This window comes from Pongo abelii, chromosome 21 (assembly GCF_028885655.2).
Source record: "Pongo abelii isolate AG06213 chromosome 21, NHGRI_mPonAbe1-v2.0_pri, whole genome shotgun sequence".
In the NCBI taxonomy this organism is placed as follows: domain Eukaryota; kingdom Metazoa; phylum Chordata; class Mammalia; order Primates; family Hominidae; genus Pongo; species Pongo abelii.
The window spans coordinates 67,941,883-67,960,866 of NC_072006.2; the positions used below are offsets into that span (position 1 = coordinate 67,941,883).

Below are 18,984 nucleotides of genomic sequence, written 5' to 3' on the forward strand. Positions count from 1 at the left end.
CCCTTCCCAGCCAAGGTCGGGGCAGGTTCTAGCCCAGAGAGACCAGGGAAGACCCAAAGCCCCCAGCCCACTGACTGAAGTCACCAGCCTCCCAGCTTCGGGGGCTGGAGTTCCTACAACTATGTACAGAGGGCCTGGACCTGGGAGCAGGATGGATAGGTACAGGCTGCAGCCACAGGTGACCGGCTTAGGAGGAGAGTGAGACCAGGCGTACGGGGCCAGGGGAAGAATGAGTGTGTGTGTGTGTGACAGTCACTCGCGGTGGAGGAGCCCTCAGCTCTCATGCGGCCCCCAGAGATCCCAAAACCCGCAGCCTCGTTCTGTGGGTCTGAAGGCACCATTCTCTGCCCTGGGTAGCCATGGAGAAGCCCCTCACAGCCACCCAGGCCACCTGGCCTTCGGATGGGGTCTTGGTGCTGGGCCACGGCCTGGGGGACACCAGGCACTCCTCACCGAGGGCTCAGCGCTCACCCTGTGCAGCGCAGGAGGCCACTCTTGCAGGCCCACCGCCCACCCTGGGGTCCCTGGGCAGGGAGTGAAGGATGCTGGGCCGGCCACCTGGGCAGGGAGGGGGTCCGCGGGCGGGGGCGGGGGGTGAGGGGCCCACCCCCCAGCAGCAGGCGCACACGGCTCTGGGGTCGCTCAGTTTATTGGTAAAACGGGCACTGAGCGTGGCGAGCGCTGGGCGCGGAAGCCTGGGGCGGGGGCGCCTTTCCTCTTGAAGAACTTCCACTGGACCTTGATGGCGAGCATCCAGTCGCTGACCGAGGGCCTCTGGCAAGCGGAGGTGCAGACATGCGCCTGGCGGGGGTGCGGGGCGCCGGAGCGGCGCGCGGGGCGGGGGCGGGGCGGGGGCCGGGCCGGGGTTCGGAGCGCGGCGCCGCCGGGGAGGGTCGCGCCGCGGGCGCCCGCGCTTCACTTGCCCGCCTTCTGCGCCTTCTGCGCCGACTTGGTGACTTTGCCGGCGCCGCCGCTCTTCTTCTCCACGTTCTTGATGACGCCCACGGCCACCGTCTGCCTCATGTCGCGCACGGCGAAGCGGCCTGGGGGGCGGCGGGCGGCGTGTGAGCGGGGCCGGAGGACTTGTCCCCCCACAACCCCAGGGCTCTCGCCGGGCGGGGGCGTGGCCGCGGGGACGAAGCCGGGTCGGGAACGTCCTCGGAACACGCTTAGCGCAGAGCGCGCCCTTGTGAAGACGGCGGGCCTCGCCGGAGTCCTGCCTGGGCGGCTGCTCCACGGTCGGCGGGGCGGCCACGGGGCGGGGGCGGCCCTAACGCTGCCACTGGATGACTGCGGGCCTTCCTCGCTCGCGGGGCCTCGTCTGCACACAGGACCCACCCCAGGTCGTCCGGGCAGGGTCTCCTGCACTCAGTGACACGGAGGCCGTGGGTCTCCTGCCATGCTCTGGGCCAAGCTCCGCAGGAAAGGGGGCCCGCTGCTGTCCCCAGCGCCCCATCCCCGCAGTCCTCTGCCCTCAGCCTGGATCAGCCACGGCCTGGGGGATGCACCTCCCCGGACCACCCTGGCTCACCGAGAGGCGGGTACTGGGAGAAGCTCTCCACACACATGGGCTTTCCCGGCACCATCTCCACGATGGCCGCGTCTCCAGACTTCAGGGACTTGGGGTTGTCCTCCAGCTTCTTGCCAGAGCGCCGGTCAATCTTCTCCTTCAGCTCCGCAAACTTGCAGGCGATGTGGGCTGTGTGACAGTCGATGACCGGGGAGTAGCCGGCGCTGATCTGCCCCGGGTGGTTCAGGATGATGACCTGTGAGCCGAGCCACAGGCGGCCATCAGGCACATCGGCGCCGGGCACCGGGAGGGCGCCAGAGCGGGGCTGGGAGGCCCAGTCACCTGCCCCCCTCCACGGGCTCCTGGGCCAGGAGTGCTCACTGGAGGAAGCTCAGGCTCTGAGGACCCAGCCCCTAGACCTGAACCTCAACATCCTCACTAAGCAAAAGATAAACAACTGAGATTCATTGTTTCGAAGGGGCAGGGGCAGCACTTACACGGCCAACCCCAGCTGGAACTAAGGGGGGGGGGTGACAAAACTGGACCTCAATTCCTGTGTTTCAGTTGTATCTCAATAAAGCCACTTTTAAAAATCATATGAAGAGGCCGGGCACAGTGGCTCACGCCTGTAATCCCAGTACTTTGGGAGGCCGACACACATGGATCACTTGAGCTCAGGAGTTGGAGACCAGCCTGGCCAACATGGCGAAACCCCATATCTACTAATAATACAAAAATTAGCCAGGCGTGGTGGTGCATGCCTGTAATCCTACCTACTTGGGGGGCTGAGGCAGGAGAATCACTTGAACCTGGGAGGCTTCAAAAAATAATAATAAATCATATGAAAAGGCCAGCAAAGAGGGCAATGAAGACTGTAGAGAATAAAAGTATGACAGAGATGTCTCAGGCAGTAAGTTAACAAAAGCGTTTTTCCAGGACGAATGTAGGACCTCAAAGGCTGGGCATCCCAGCGGTGCGGCTTGGAAGACAGACCCGGGATTGCACACAGGCTGGGAGCCACAGGGCCTGCACCCCTCCCAGAACTGATTGATCCCCCCGTTGAGTGCTCAGTGGCCCCCTTGGTGGAATGGGGGTCCCTTTTCTTTTTTTTTTTTTTCTTTTGAGATGAAGTCTCGCTCTGTCGCGCAGGCTGGAGTGCAGTGGCACAATCTCGGCTCACTGCAACCTCCACCTCCCAGGTTCAAGCGATTCTCCTGCCTCAGCTTCCTGATAGCTGGGACTACAGGCACGTGCCACCACACCTGGCTAATTTTTGTATTTTTAGTAGAGACAGGGTTTCACCATGTTGACCAGGATGGTCTTGATCTCTTGACCTCGTGATCCGCCCACCTCGGCCTCTCAAAGTGCTGGGATTACAGGCGTGAGCCACTGCGCCCAGCCTGAGGGTCCGGTTTTCTCCCCACGCCAGGCCACCTGCCGACAGCAGCCTCACCCAGGACAGTCCTGCTGCTGTCCAGCAGGCGCCAGCCCCCTGGACCCGGCGCAGCCCCCCACCTGGGAGGTGAACTGAGCAGCCTCCTGCGGTGGGTCGGACTTGCTGTCCCCGCACACGTTGCCCCGCCGGATGTCCTTCACCGACACGTTCTTCACATTGAAGCCGACGTTGTCGCCGGGCAGAGCTTCGCTCAGAGCCTCGTGGTGCATCTCCACTGACTTCACCTCAGTAGTGATGTTCACTGGCGCAAAGGTCACCACCATGCCCGGCCGCAGGATGCCAGTCTCCACCCGGCCCACGGGCACCGTGCCAATGCCTGCAGAGGGGAGGGGGTGTGAGGGGAAGGTGGGGCCCAAGGGGATGCTGGGGCAGGATATTTGGGGACAGAGCCTGGAAACCAACAAAGCCTGGGACTGGATCCCCCCGACAGGCCTGGGGGTTGGGGCCGCATGGGCGGAGTGCAGGGGAGGGGAAGCCAGGGACAAGGCAGACACAGAGATTCCAAGGGAAGTGGGGGCTCCCCCACCCAGCTGGGGAAATAAGAGGCTGAGCAGCAGAGCTCCCAGGAACCCAAGGAAAAGCCACAGGGACAGAGAAGGGGGACGATGGGCAGAGAGGGGCTGTCTGAACCTGGGGTCCCATCCATGCCCCCAGAGAGCACTTTCCCTCGAAGGGGGCACTATGGGACCCCTCCTTTGTCTGAGGACTCCTCCCTGTGAGTGTGGGCTGGGCCACTGACTGCTCCTGCCTGGGGCCTGGTGGCCCTGCTCCCTGCTCCCTGTGGGCCCTGCTCCCTGCTCCCTGCAGGCTCTCTGGGCCCCACTTGGATGCTACAGGTCTCTATCATTAAAGGGGCCTCTCAGCCGGACGCAGCACAGGCACAGCGGCACCTGAGCATCCCTGGCATTTCTTGTGGATCTGCTTATACCAACTGTGCAGCTGCCACATGGGGGTCTTGTCTCCCCCAGGCTACTGGGTCTCCACCCTCACCTCCCAGGGCTGTGAGGGAGGCCCGTTGTAGCCTCCAGCCGACTTCACTGAGGCTGGTGTCTGTGCTCTGTGCTGGGGTGAGCATGACACCCCCACTGTGCACACAGATATGCCTGCAACATCTTTGGCTACAGCCCACTGGCTGGGGGTCTCCTATCAGTGCCCCTTCTCTGGGGTCTCAGATTTGTTTATGGTTTCTCTTCTTGGCAGGATGGATGGATGGATGGATGGATGGGGAGGTGGGTGGACGGATAGATGGATGGATGAATGGGGTGGTAGATGGATGGGGAGGTGGATGGACAGAAGGATGGGTGGGGAGATGGATGAGTAGGGAGATGGATGGATGGATTGGTGGATGGAAGGATGGATGGATGAGGAGGTAGATGAGTGGATGGACAGAAGGATGGATGGGTAGCAAGGTGGGTGGATGGATGGATGGATGGATGGATGGATAGATAGATGGATGAATGGGGGGATGGATGGATGGATGGATGGATGGATGGATGGATGGATGGATGGATGGATGATGGAGGGAAGGATGGCTGGGTGGGGAGATGGATGGATAGAGAGGTGGACGGGTGGATGGGGAGATGGATGGATGGATGGGGAAGTGGATGGATGGGGAGGTGGATGGATGGATAGGTGGATGGGTGGATGGACAGAAGGATGAATGGGTAGGGAGATGGATGGATGGATGGATGGATGGATGGGGAGGGATGGATAGATGGATGGATGGGTGGATGTGGGGGAGGTGGGTGGGTGGGTGGATGGGTGGATGGATGGATGGAGAGGTGGGTGGATGGATGGATGGATAGAGAGAAGGATGGATGGGTGGGGAGGTGGGTGGGTGGGTGGATGGATGGGTGGGGAGGTGGGTGGGTGGATGGATGGATGGATGGAGAGGTGAGTGGATGGATGGATGGATGGAGAGAAGGATGGATGGGTGGGGAGGTGGGTGGGTGGATGGATGAGTGGGGAGGTGGGTGGGTGGATGGATGGATGGATGGATGGATGGAGAGGTGGGTGGATGGGTGGATGGACAGAAGGATGGATGGGTGGGGAGGTGGATGGATGGACAGATGGATGAAGGATGGATGGGTGGGAAGGTGGGTGGATGGATGGATGGATGGGGAGGTGGGTAGATGGGTGGATGGACAGAAGGATGGATGCGGAGGTGGGTGGGTGGGTGGATGGATGGATAGATGGGGAGGTGGATGGATGGATGGTTAGATGGGGAGATGGGTGGATGGATGGATGGATGGATGGATAGAAGGATGGATACAAGGATGGATGGGGGAGGTGGGTGGATGGATGGATGGATGAGGAGGTGGGTGGATGGGTGGATGGACAGAAGGATGGATGGGTGGGGAGGTAGGTGAGTGGATGGATGGATGGATGGGGAGATGGATGATGGATAGAGAGAAGGATGGATGGGTGGGACAATGGATGGATGGATGGATAGAGAGAAGGATGGACGGGTGGGGAGATGGATGGATGGATGGGCAGAAGGATGGATGGGTAGATAGATGGATGGATGGATGGATGGATGGATGGACGGACAGAGGATGGATGGGTGGGGAGGTGGGTGGATGGATGGATGGATGTGGGATCGACTGTCCCCCAGAAAGTGTGTGGTAAGGGGAGAGATTGGAGACAGCCCAGTCTTGAGATGCCTCGTAGAGGCCCCTGATCTAGGGCGGGCAGAGCTGGCCAGGCAGGAGCTCCAGCACGGTGCCCTTGCTCACCGCCGATCTTGTACACGTCCTGCAGCGGCAGGCGCAGGGGCTTGTCCGTGGGGCGCGTGGGGGGCAGGATGGTGTCCAGGGCCTCCAGCAGGGACACGCCGCTTGCATTGCCCTCCTTACGCTCCACCTTCCAGCCCTTGAACCACGGCATCTGGACCGAAGGGAGAAAATCAATCCGTTAAGAGACATTGGTGGCCTCCCGACCCTCAGGCCTCCCCAGGGTGCTTCCAGGAGTACTGCTGTTCAGGCTAAACTTGCCTCGTGCCCTTTGAGATGAGGAATTTCCCCACCCTGCTCCTCCCCAGCCCATAGCCCCAGCATCACAGGGACTCTGGGAAGGAGATCCCTCTTAAAAGGAGGAGGACAAAGAGAGAAAGCACCCTTCCCAGCCCGGGCTGCTCAGGAGTTGCTGACACTGTGAACAAACCCCCAGTCCAGCCCCAAGTCCCCGAAACCCCGGGCCCCTGACCATCAGCTCCAGGCAGGGCAGGTGACTTGACTAGGAGGATGCTGAGTCTGGTCAAGGGCCAGGCCAGGGACAGAGCTGGAGGAGGAGCCTCGCCCCACCCTAGCTTCTGGACACTGTGCTGCCTCCAAGCTTGGCCCAGCCTTGTCCGGAGCTTCTCCTAATGCAGCTCCCGCTCCCACCCCATGAAGCTTCCCTCTGGGCCACCTGCCACAAACAGGGAGCAGGGGAGGGGGCCGGCAGCACTGTGCCCCAGCCCCCCAGGGCCTGTGTAAGCACGGGCCACGTAGCAGCTCAGGCCAGAGGGGAGTGCGGGGTCCCTGATGACTGGAGGCCTCCCTGGAGAGGGGGAGAATGGCGTTCGCCACATGATACACCGTGAGGAAAACGCCATCACAGGTAAACAACACCCAGTCTCATGAGATGGAGGCGGGGCTGGGGAGTCCCTCTCAGCTCTGTCCCCAGACCTCAGCTCCAGGCTCAGTGCTGCTGGTCTGTCTCCCTGCTGTCTCTAGACTCCACACCTGCACCCTCACTGTGGGCAGCGACAGTGCTGGCAGAGCCCAGTGGCGGCCATTCTGGGGTCTCCTCTGGCTTGGAGAACCCTGGGAACAGTCTCAGATTCTGCAAGTGTCTCCACGTGTCACCTCCAGCCAAGGCAGAGTCCCCGGGCTACAGACTGTTTGCACGTTGAGCTCCCAGGTGACCAGCCAAAAGCCAACCCTTGGCCCTCCCAGCGAGCCCAGAAGCATGCACACTTCCCAAAGCTCAACCCTGCTCCAAGACCCCAGGGGAGGCAGCCAGGAGGCCCCCACGGCCCAGCCTGCAGCGCCGGCACGGTGTCCAGGGCCAGGACAATGGCCTGGCAGAGATGAAACCAGCCCCCTCATGGCAGGGCTCTGGAGACCAAGCACATGGGCCTGGTACTGGAGGCCGCTGCCCCTGCTGTGTTGACATCGGGGATGGGGCCTGGCCCTGGCCAGCTGCGTGGGAGGCTGAGTGCAGAAGCAAAGCCCGGTGCTGAGGGGGATGGGGCTCCCCGCCGGGCCCTGAGCCAGTTAGGGAAACCCAGCAGGTTTCAAGGGGAACCTGCATTTCCTGGGGACAGGCCCTCGACCTCCCCCTGCCACCTGCCAGTGCCTCCCTCTGGGCCAGGGGGTCCAGCCAGCCCCCGTGGCCCGCCCCGCCCTAGCCGCCCCTCACATTGGGGGAGGGCTCCAGCATGTTGTCGCCGTGCCAGCCGGAGATGGGCACGAAGGGCACGGTGGCAGGGTTGTAGCCGATCTTCTTGATGTAGGCGCTGACTTCCTTGACGATCTCGTCGTAGCGCTTCTCGCTGTAGGCCGGCTCCGTGGAGTCCATTTTGTTCACGCCCACGATGAGCTGCTTCACACCCAGCGTGTAGGCCAGCAAGGCATGCTCCCGCGTCTGCCCATTCTTGGAGATGCCCGCCTCGAACTCACCCACGCCTGCCGCCACGATCAGCACTGCGCAGTCCGCCTGCCCGGCAGGGGACACAGTGAGCCCTGCCCCACCTGCCCGGCAGGGGACACAGCGAGCCCGGCCCCAGCTCACTTCCAGGCCTCTCCAGGCAGTGGGCTGGGGCCTGAGCAGCCCACTGGGGCCTTGGGGAGGGAGGCATGGGAGTCCCCACTTCAAGGGTAGCATGGGGGCTCATCGCCAGGCCCTGGGTCAGGAGACCGAGGTTCAGCCCTGGCTCCACCACCAGTGGGCTGTGTGTCCCTGGACAAGTCACTCAGCCTCTCTGTTCCTGTTCCTCACTTGAGGACAGATTGAAGTCACAGTTATCAAAGCAGTTTGGAGGTGGTGGCATGTGTCCTGCTGTCTGCAGGGTGCTGTGTCTGGGGTGTCCGTGTGTCTCTGTGAGTGCCCTGAAACGTCATACGGTCTAGACCTGGCCGGTGGCATCTCTGCCCACTGCCCACTGTCCCCATCCTGGCCTCTAACCCCTCCATGTATGAAGGTGTGTCCATGTCCCCATCCGCCCCCGTGTATCTGGGGACTCTGACACTGGCTGGGTGTCTTCACAGGCACTAGTTCAGATGCCAGAGCACTGGATTCATCCTTGGGGGGGACTCTGACCCAGACTGGGTGAAGGTGGCCCAGGTGAGGGGTCCCCTGCCCTCACAGGAAGCACAGGAGACCCCACCATCCCAGCGACCCCAGGGTCCCCCAGTGTCCCTTGAAGGGTGCAGCAGCCTCTCCCCCAGCCCCACCTGCTGTGCCCTGCTCACCTGGGATGTGCCCGTGATCATGTTCTTGATGAAGTCGCGGTGGCCGGGGGCATCGATGATGGTGATGTAGTACTTGGTGGTCTCGAACTTCCAGAGGGAGATGTCGATGGTGATGCCGCGCTCACGCTCCGCCTTCAGCTTGTCCAGCACCCAGGCATACTTGAAGGATCCCTTCCCCATCTGGAGTGGGTAAGGGTCACGACTGAGGGCGGGACCCGGGACCCAGGAGTCCCCGGTGGTGCGAGCTGCTTGTTACAGCAGAGTGGCCGCGAGAGGCGGGAGATGGGCTCCAGCACCCCCTTGCTCCCCGCCGGGGTCGTGGGACGCCGGCCCCCTCCGTCGGGACTCCACACCCAGACCCTGCCCCCCCCCCCCCCCCGGGCCGGCCCCCGCACCTGCTCCGAAATGGGCGCGGCTACGCACGTCCACCAGCAGGTGGCGCAAGGGCCTGGGAGTCGCTCGCTCTCCGAGCGAAGCCGCCAGATGGGATAAGCCCCTCCCGGGCGAGGGCTCCCCTTTATCTGAAGCTGCGGACGCCCCCAGATCCCTTCCTCAACCAGAGGCCAAGAATACCACCGTGTTTGGGGCTGTCAGATAAATAACCCTCTGTGTGTGTGTGTGTTTTTAAGGTAAGGAGAAAGGAAAACGGAATGAGGTCAGGAGGAGGGCCTGGCGCAGCTCCTTCCCGCTGCTCCAGCCTCCCCATCCCTCTGAGGCTTCTCCTCCCCTTCCTCGCTCTGCCGGACACGGGAAGCTGGGGGGCCTCGGCCAGTGAGACCCCCACAGAAGGGGACGGGCTGCGGTCAGGGCAGCAGCGGCGGTCACTACCCAGCTGGGCAGAGCTCCCCGCCAGGGCCTCGCACAGACAGGACTGCCCTCCAGGAGGCTGTCCAGTCTGGAGCAGACCCAGACAGGACCCAGCTGGGGCCTGAAACAGCGGCCCTCTGAAACCCCCGCCTCCTCCCGACAAGGCCAGGTAAAGGGTGATGCAGCCCAAACTCAGGGGTGCAGCTCAGCGCACCCCCCAACCCCGCCAGGGCAGAGGCTCAGCCCAGGACAGCGAGTGCCCCCACCTCGGGCCCTGGCCTCCGCCCTCAACCAGGTGAGAGCTCCCACAGGCCCTCCCAGAAGTGGGCTTCTCCCCAGAGCCCTGGGTGGGGGATGGGGACCAGAGAGCAGACCCCATCTCATGACTGCTCCCCACCACCGTCTCAGCCACCAAAGAGGAATCGCTTCAAAAGGTCAGCTAGGGGGTCACCTCATCCAGGACCCCCACCCCAGGGCTGCCCTGGACAGCAGCCCTCCACAGCCCAGCACAAGAAAATGGAGCAGACGGGCCGGCTGCCCATCAATCAGCTATTAATAGTAGCATGCGCCCTGGCAGGGCCCTAGGACAAGTGAGGGCAGTACCATCTCCAGCCCCAGCCTTGGCCCTGGGGAGAAGGGGGCAAGGCTCCAGGGCCCTCCAGCCCCGCTCAACATGGCAGAGTTCCAGAGCCTTCTGCGGACCCTCCCAGGCCACCTCCCTCACCACAGGGCAAGTCCGGCAGCTCGATGGCCACCCCTCCCCCACCAAGCTCCCCCCAAGAGAGAGGCTGCCCCACCGGACCCTCTGAGGCCTGAGTGCCCCACAGCAGGGGTCCCTCCTGCCCTGGAGGAGGTCACCTGAGCCCCATGCCCTGGGGCTGGGAGATGCCAAGCCTGGCCACCACGGGAGTTGGGGGTTCCTTCTCAGGGGGCCAAGACCATAGCCCGGGGAGCTCACCTCAGCCGCCTCCTTCTCGAACTTCTCAATGGTCCTCTTGTCGATACCTCCGCATTTGTAGATGAGGTGGCCCGTGGTGGTGGACTTTCCGGAGTCCACGTGGCCGATGACCACGATGTTGATGTGGGTCTTCTCCTTGCCCATTTTGCTGGGAGTGTGAGGGGCTGGCGGGACCCGGGGTGCTCTGGCTCAGGGCGAGGGGGGCTGCAGTGATTCTGTGGGGCCAGTGGTGGTGGGGAGACCGGTGATGGGGAGCCCCAGGGGGAGAGACCAGCAGAGACTGTCCTGGCACAGGCTGGGCACGCATCCCTGCCCACAAACCAAGCCCCCATGTTTGGTCGGGAGGGAAGGGCCCCCACCCACAGCTGGGCCTGGCCAGGGCAAGCAGAGGCTGTGCACTGCCCCCACCCCACACTTGAGCCCAAACAGCCCCATCTGCTGTAAATAACTGGGCGTTGGAGCCCGCGGGCTGCTCCTTGGGAAGGGGTTAGCCACCATTTGGAGAGACCACGCAGCGCCAGGCTGGGTACGTCCGTGACCAGCAAAGTGGGGTGATGAGTCACCTGCCCAGCGCTCCAGGGCCCTGTCCTGCATGCGCGCTCCCCTCCCCGGCGGCAGGGCCAGGGACACGGCGCCCCACCCCCACCCGCTGCCACCAGGGAGAGATGGCCACTGCTCCCCACTCCCCTCCTCAGGCAGGGACGGCGCCATCTTCCCCTCATCCCTGCCCGGCAGGCTGGGCCAGAGCCCCGACGGAGATGCGCTGCCCAGATTAAGGACCCAGAATAGCTCTAGGCACCCCCCTCCCGGACTCTCACAGGGGCAGACAGCGGCCGGGAGGTGGGGGTCCCTGTTCCAGCCCGAGGAAGGAGGACCCGGCCCTGCCGAGCCCAGCAAGTGCCAGGTGGAGATGCCCTCGGCCCCGTGGGGGTATAGGGGGCACCCTCCCTCCCCCCTTCCCTCTGGTCAGGGCCCTGGGTCACAGCCCCGTCCCATCACAGAGGTCAGTGGAGAAACCCACGCTGCTCCTCGGGGACAGGCGACTGGGGGAGGGAAGGAGGACAGAAGCCACTCTGGGGTGGGAACACGGGTGGGGGTGGGGAGGCCAGGGCCCCCAGATCTCACCACCTCCCTCAGCGTCCTCTGGCCCAGCGCCCCGAAGCCCGACCCCCACCAGCCCCCGGCACTGAAGACCCTGCCCCCAGCCCGCAGGGTCCCCGCGGCCCCAAGGTCACGGCTACGGGGCGATCGCCGCCCAGGACCCGGCCCCGCCGCCCCGCGCCGCCCCCCACCCCGGGCCCAGCCCGGCAGACGCGGGGACCCCCGGGAGCCGGAATCCGGGCGCGCGCGGGGGCGGGTGCGGGGCCCGGCCGCCCTCTGCCCCCCAGGACCGGCCCCCGGGGTCCCTCTTCGGAAGACGGGGGCGGGGGCGGAGGCCCGGGGGCCGAGCGTCCTTACCCGGAGCCGAGGTCTCAGCCAGAGGGACTGGCGGCGCCGGCGCCGGCGGTTTTATCTCCGGGAGGGGGTCCACCTATTGACGGTGGCGGCGCAGTGCACCGCGCCCTGCAGCACGCCAATGCGGAACCGCGCGGGAGGGGGCGGGGCGCGGACGCGCGCGGGCGGGCGCCACGGGGACGCGAGGGGATGCGGGAGGCGCGGGCTGCAAAGACGGACGCGGGAGGCGGGAGAGAAACGCGCAGCGGGCGGGGGCGGGGCGGGGGGCAGGGCAGGGAGGCGGCGGGAGGGAGGGACGGGGATGGAGACGGCGCGGGGAGAGCGCGGCGGGCCCGGGAGACGGGGCGAGAGCCGGCTCAGGGCAGGAACACGCTTGAGCCGCGAAAAGCGGTCCCCTGGGACAGGGCAGACGCCGAGGACCGGAGCCGGCAGGCGGGGGAGGGGAGCAGGTGGGCTGCAGCCTGGGAGAAGAGCCTGGGTCTACCGGCCCCTCCCCGGCCCTGCTCATGGGGGACGCCCAAGAACCAACGAAGCCCAGCTCTGAGGGGCTCTCCCTAATGAGGCCCGGGGGTGCAGGCCTCAGGGTGGAACCCCGGAGTCTGCTGGTTTCCAGTCCCTGTCCTCACGTGCCTGCCCTCCTGGGCGCACCATGACAGGCCCCGAGGATCCAGCGCAGAACCACCCTCCCCCTGAGAGGCTGGTCTCCCACGGTGCAGGGAACGCCGAAAGCCCGCTCCCAGACCCACTGACATCTTCCAGGGACCCTCCCCTCCAGGTGCGCCTACCTCCGGCTGCTGCTGGGAAACAGCGCCAGCCAAGGGCGAGTCAGATCCAGACAGACCCAGGCCCCCCCGCCCAGCGCCCCACCCCGCTACACCTCAGCGCCTTGAGGCTGGTCCTCATATGGGGTCAGGATGCCAAGCCAAAGACCGGGCCACGCTCTGTAGGAAGTGGGGAGTCCCTGAGGTCCTGGGCACACGCGGGTAATGACCAACGTGGGTTGTGAGGAAGGGGATGTGGCGGCCATGTATTGTGTGAAGACCAAGGTCAGGGGCTTTCTCCCAGACCCCAAGATCCTGTGGTCTCACCCAGGTATTCAGGTCTTCCCTCCCACGCTGCTCCCCCACGCTGCTCCCCCACGCTGCCCCCCCACGCTGCCCCCCCACGCTGCCCCCCTCCCACGCACTCAGATCTTCCTGCCAGCGGGGTCTCGGAAGGTGTGTGCTGAGTGGGGGCAGAGCCCTGGCACCTGTTCTCTCAGCCCTGAGTGCCCACTGGGTGTTGACATGGAGGCCCCGGGTCGGGCCCGGCACCTGCCACTGGGCAAATCCATGGGGATCCCCAGCGACTGGACCCCTACCTGGCCCGCTGGCAGGTGTGAGGAGGAAGGAAAGGTGGGGGCCCAGGGTCGGGACCGAACAGTTCTCCCCAGCCTGTGGAGAGGGCCTCTCAGGAGGACCCTGGTCTGTGGCTGCGCCTGCCCCATAGGAGTCCAGGGCCTTGGGCTCCTGGGACACAGGCAGGAGAGGAGGCAGGGAGGGCCTGCTAGGTGCCCCGGCACTTCCGAGTGCTGCTGATGCCGTCAAACAGGAGCCAGGAATAAAAATAACCTCCTGGCGAGAAAGCAAGGCCCGCCCCACCCCACCCAGCTGGTCTCTATATTTGACGCCTCCCCTGCAGCCTGAAGGTTAGGCAGGGATTTGGGAAGTGGGCTTGCTGCAGGTGCTCGAGTGGCCCAGGCCAGGGTCCCTGGGATACCCACCCCACTCCCTCAAGGGATCACCAGGACTCTGGGCTACCTTTTCCAGACACCCCTTCCCCCTCGGCTCCCGGCTCACCCACAGCAGTGCCAGGGGCTCACATGTGCCGGGAGACCTTGCCACCCACAGGAGTGGCCCCTGAGAGATGGAATGTGGCATCCTCCCCAAAGCACCTGTGTGCTGACTCTGGGCAAGGGTGTCGGTGGCTGCTCCAAAGGGTCTCCCAGACGCCAGGACACGTTTGGTCCACGGTGTGGCCCCTCGGGGTCCTGGGAGCCACTGACTCATTCTCCGGAGACACTTGGAACACACAGCTAACGGCGCTGCGGTCACAAGGCTAAACGCTAACACACTGATGGTTCCGAGACACCGCGGAGACTGAACAGGACTGAACGACTACTAACTACGGAACGCTAACTGCTGAATAACGGCAGTGGCCTGACCACGTCCCCAAAGTGCACGAGTTGTAACTTAACCCCCGATGCAACAGTGTTGGGGGCTGGGGCTTTCGGGAAGGAGTCTGGGTCATAAAGGGTTTGCCCTTCCGAATGGATTTGTGCCCTATAAACAGAACTCATGGCAGCGGGTTCTCTCTTGCTCTTCCACCTTCTCCCACGTGAGGACGCAGCAAGAAGACCCCACCAGATGCACCTTGATCCTGGACTTCCCGGCCTCCAGACTGAGAAATAAACTTCCGTTTACTTATAATAATTTATAAATTTATAAAGCAAACTTTATAAAGTAAATTTTTAAAATTAAAAGTAATGTATAATTACCCAGTTTCAGGTATTCTGTCATAGCACAACAAGCAGGCAAAACACTTGTCAATGGCCGGGTAGCACCAAATGACTTCAAGTACCAAGCATCCTAATTAGTCACAGCCAAGTCGCCCAGCTGTGTGAGTTCACAGTGTGGGGGACGGGGGACAGGGGCCGTGCACGTGCACAGTGTGCGGGGATGGGGGCTGCGGGGACAGAGGCTACAAGGTAGGCCCCACAGGGCTGCCTGGAGGACCTTGAGAACCCGTGAGGCAACTGGGCACAGAAAGGCCAAGATTCCTGTCCAAGGACACACAGCAAGTAGAGGGGCCTGTGGCCTGTGCTTTCCCTGCCCTCCCCCAGGTCAGGACTTGGGCCCCTTTTCTTGCATCTGAGTCCCTGGTCACAGTGCCCTCCTCACCAACAACCTGGGGGGCGGGGGTGGGAGGGTGAATGGCGAGTCAAGAGGGCACCAGCCAATCAGGGCTCCCCTGGGGGCAGGCCCCGCCCCTCCTCGACCCCTCCCAGAGCCCCCAGGCCCCGCCCCTCCTTGCCCCCTCCCAGAGCCCCCAGGACCCATCCCTGAGCTGTTTGGGGAGACACAGGCAACCCCTTCTTTGGCTGGCTAGGGTTTCACGAGCCTCGGGAAAGAAGATGCAGCTAAAATTAACCGCTATCAAGCTGTCAGCCCCGGAAATAAACCTGCCTCCCATTGGCTGCCGGTGACGTCACTGCCGGGTTAATAATAGCCGCCGAGTGCCTAACGAACCACCTGTGCATGGGGCACAGCCAGGCCATCACCCCGGGGCCACCGCCGCAGGCAGGTGGAGGCTGGCAGCCCAGAGGCAGACAGGGCTTGAAGGCAGGGTGGGGAGTAAGGCCAAGGCGGCTCTCTGGCCCCCAGTGTGGCAGGATGACCTCAGCCCTGGCCTGGCCCCAGAGCAGGTGTGGATTCAGTTTCCGGTCACGGAGCATCTCATCTGCTGGCCCACCTGGGCCCCCTGGACGGCCACCAGGACAAGGCCCTCCCCCTCGGCCATGCCTTGGGGCTGGCTCCCAGGGGACTGAGCATGCCCTTGAGGCAGCGAATTAAACAGTCTCCATGGCAGCAGAGGAACTCCTGCCTCTGGAGCCTTCCTTAGAGGAGCAGCTCATGTCCCCCCAGATCAGAGAAGCTGGGGCTGGGCTGGCAGTGGGCAAACATGCCTGCAGGTCAGGCCACAGACCAGGGCCAGCTACGGCCCCGACAGCCCACCCTCCAACCCGGTGTCTGGGTGTGCCTGAGGCAGACCTGAGTCTACCAGGGAGGCCCAGGAGGGATGCAGCCCCTCAGCCAGGGGGAAGGGCGGCCTGGCCTGCCACCCCCACCTGCAGGCCCCAGCAGGGAGCGTTGCCATGGTGAGAGGCAGCAGCAGCAGGATGCCCCTCCCTCCAGGCCCTGCTGCCCGGGAGCCCAGCACCCACCCTGGTGGGGAGCAGACAGCACGTGCTCCTGCCGCAAGCAGCACTTTCTGGGCTTCTGGGCTTCCAGCTGCAGTGCCCGCTAGCCCCTCCCGGCCCCTGGCCATTACAGCCCATTGCAGGCTGGGAGGCTAAACAGGAGGCCGGGGTCACCGACCAAGGTGGGGTCACCTCTTGGACCCAAGAAGGGCAGACCCTGGTGCCGGCACAGGGGCACTGTGCCCTCCAGTGCCCGGAGGCAGAGGGGAGAGCCTGGGTAGGGTCTGCAGACCATTGACCCTACAGCTGCCTCCTCTGGGCCCCAGAGGAAGAGGGGGCCATCAATTGTGTCTCATTCTGCAGCTGGTCCAGAGAGAATGGGGGGTCCAACGTGTGTGGTCAGGTCTGGAGAGAATGGGGGGTCCAATGTCTGTGGTCAGGTCTGGAGATAATGGGGGGTCCAGTGTCTGTGGTCAGGTCTGGAGAGAATGGGGGGTCCAGTGTCTGTGGTCAGGTCTGGAGAGAATGGGGGGTCCAGTGTCTGTGATCAGGTCTGGAGAGAATGAGGGGGTCCAGTGTCTGTGGTCAGGTCTGGAGAGAATGGGGGGTCCCATGTCTATGGTCAGGTCTGGAGAGAATGGGGGGTCCCGTGTCTGTGGTCAGGTCTGGAGAGGATGGGGGGTCCAGTGTCTGTGGTCAGGTCTGGAGAGAATGGGGGAGTCCAGTGGCTGTGGTCAGGTCTGGAGAGGATGGGGGGTCCAGTGTCTGTGGTCAGGTCTGGAGAGAATGGGGGGTCCAACGTCTGTGGTCAGGTCTGGAGAGAATGGGGGTCCCGTGTCTGTGGTCAGGTCTGGAGAGAATGGGGGGTCCAGTGTCTGTGGTCAGGTCTGGAGAGAATGGGGGGATCCAGTGTCTGTGGTCAGGGCCCCCTCAAGGGTCCACTGAAGCAGAGCTCCCTCCCTGGGCCCCACCCAAGGTCCCATCTCCTCTCCTATGTAGCCGGCACCAGGTTCAAGGGGGATCTCTCGAGGTGGGAAATTGCCCTGGGGAAACCGAAGTTCATTAGCAGCTCTGGAGGCCCTGTTTTCACCTCTTTGAATAGCCCTTCCCTCAATTAGGCAGCTGGGAATCTTATGAAGGAAATAAGAGGACCCTGCCTGCACCTTGGGGATGAGCCTCCCAGGGGCCGCCGCCCACCATCACCTCCCACAGAGATTCACAGCCTCCCCACCCCTGGAGGGACCTCCCCACACCACCAGGAACCGAGCAGCTGGGCCAGGGCAGGCGGAAGGGCAGGGAGAACACAGAGGGGACGTCTGCCTTTTTAAAGACGTGATTTTGAGCATACATAGAGAAAAGTGACACTCTGCAAATGTGCCTGATGAGTTACCACCAGGAGAACACACCCAGACCAAGAAACATTCCCTCCTGCCCCTTGGTACAGGTGACTTCTGACAGCACAGATCACGTTTGCCTGTTTTTAAACTTTATATAAAGGGAACGCAATGCACAGTGTGTCCTTTTGTGTGGCTCCTTTCACACACGACGGTGTCTGTGAGATGCCTCCATGCCGTCCCGTGCAGTAGGCATTTGTTCATTTTCATCACTGTACCGCATTCCACTTCCAGTTCTGAACGACTACAAATAAAGCTGCTATGAACACTTGTGTTCGTGTCTCTTGTGTGGGTGTACCTGCTGAGTACACACCCCAGGATGTTTCAGCCACATGATAGTGCATGATGCCAACCACTAGTTTATTGTCTCTCGGCTCGAAATTTAACCTTCAATACCTGCTCCACAGCAGTGGACAGAATTACTTTAAGCATTTCTCCTTTACACTAGGCAGATTCATTTTTTTCTTTTCTTTTTTTCTGAGACAGGGTCTCACTCTGTCCCCCAGGCTGTAGAGTAGTGGCACAATCATGGTTCACCACAGCTTCGGCCTCCCAGGCTCAAGAGATCCTCCCACCTCAGCCTCCCAAGTATTTGGGACTGCAGGTACACACCACCACGCCCAGCTAATTTTTGTATTTTTTATAGAGATAGGGTCTCGCCATGTTGCCTAGGCTGGTCTCCAACACATGGGCTCAAGTGATCCACCTGCCTTGGTCTCCCAAAGCCCTGGGATTACAGACGCGAGCCACCACACCCAGCTGAGATTCACTTTTTTGAGGAAGGCAATAAAGGGTGAATCTGCAGCTGAGAATAAATCCATTGACAATTGGCTTTTACCCCTTGACCGTGGGTTGCATTGTCCTGTTTCTTCGTGTGTCTAGTGATTTTTGACTGAATACTGAACATCGTGTGGAGAGTCTATTCTGCTTCCCCCTCTGAAGCTGTCGGTGTTTCCTTTGCAGGTTGGTTCACTGCTAGGCCCTTGTGGGCTTGTTCTCATGTTTTGTCAGTGTTGATGTTGAAAGCCCAAAGTGTTTCCCAAGTCCTGCTACCTTGGTAAGATTCAACCCTCAATCTCAGTCTCCCCTGCAGATCTCTGTGGGGCTTGCTCTGAACTTTCGTTAGATGAGTGTGGAGTAGGCATTATTGTACATTGTAGTCCTTTCTCCTCAAAAAAAAAAAAAAAGAGTAAGGTCTCTCCACTCTGGCCAGGTCCAAATGCCAAATGCCAAAATACTGCCCGACACAGCTTGTCCTCTACCATCTTTGTTCTGCCCTAACCTCGGTGGACACAACCTCAGGTGATCCCTGGTGAGTCGCAGCCTTGAGTACTTTCCTCTGAGAAACACTATGGTTTGTGTCCAGCCCGTAGAACACAGAAAGGTGATAAGTCACTCTGTGATTGGCTGCATCATTCCAGGCTCTGTCCTGGGGGATGGAGCAGCAAGACACCCCTGCTGTCTGTGAAGATATGGCTGTTGGAAGGCCTGGGAGGGGCCTTGTATCAGGGAACCAGTGAGTGGCCCCAGGCTGCCAGCCAACAAGAAAGCAGGGACCTCAGTCCTACAGCCACAGGGAACTGAATTCTGCCAACAACCACGTGGTCTTCAAAGAGGACCTCAAGCTTCAGAAAGAAACACCAACACCTTGGTGGCACTCTTGAAACCCTGAACCACCCAGCGGAATTGTCTGTGGGCTCCTGACCCCCCAAAACTGAGAATAAATGCATGTTTTTTAAAGCTACTAAATTGGTGTTGATTGGTTATGCAGTGACGGATAACAGCACAGGGCCTATAGTCACCGCTCTCTGGTGAGCCTCCAGCGCCTCCTCACCCTCAGCCACAGGCTTGCAGAGGTCCCAAGCACTCCCCACCAGCAACAGGCACACTTAAGCCCCTCACCCCAGTCTCTGCCTCTCATCCCAGGGGGACCGCCGTGCTCTGCCTGGAGCCCTGCTTGTGGGGTTATGGCCGAGGAGAGCTGGGAGTG

The 18,984-nt window shown here is 62.3% G+C and overlaps 1 protein-coding gene across 1 annotated transcript; it reads right to left on the minus strand.

The window, feature by feature from the left end:
• Positions 1-633: 633 nt before the first annotated feature.
• On the minus strand, positions 634-11,768 carry EEF1A2 (eukaryotic translation elongation factor 1 alpha 2). The gene is made up of 8 exons (XM_024238794.2): positions 11,646-11,768; positions 10,188-10,402; positions 8,423-8,602; positions 7,371-7,667; positions 5,702-5,852; positions 3,026-3,282; positions 1,532-1,766; positions 634-1,043 (listed from the first exon to the last, which is right to left on the minus strand). The coding sequence occupies exons 2-8, from the start codon at positions 10,329-10,331 to the stop codon at positions 916-918; spliced, it is 1,392 nt and encodes a 463-aa protein (XP_024094562.1). The 5' UTR covers positions 10,332-10,402; positions 11,646-11,768; the 3' UTR covers positions 634-915.
• Positions 11,769-18,984: the final 7,216 nt, after the last annotated feature.

Bases quoted from the DNA above. Each gene is read 5' to 3' on its own strand.
- EEF1A2 (XM_024238794.2), bottom strand. From the start codon at position 10,331: ATGGGCAAGGAGAAGACCCACATCAACATCGTGGTCATCGGCCACGTG. The intron at 8,603-10,187 runs GTGAGCTCCCCG...TACCCACTCCAG, and splicing joins TCGAGAAGGAGGCGGCTGAG to ATGGGGAAGGGATCCTTCAA. The intron at 1,767-3,025 runs GTGGGGGGCTGC...CTCGGCTCACAG, and splicing joins CTGCTCAGTTCACCTCCCAG to GTCATCATCCTGAACCACCC.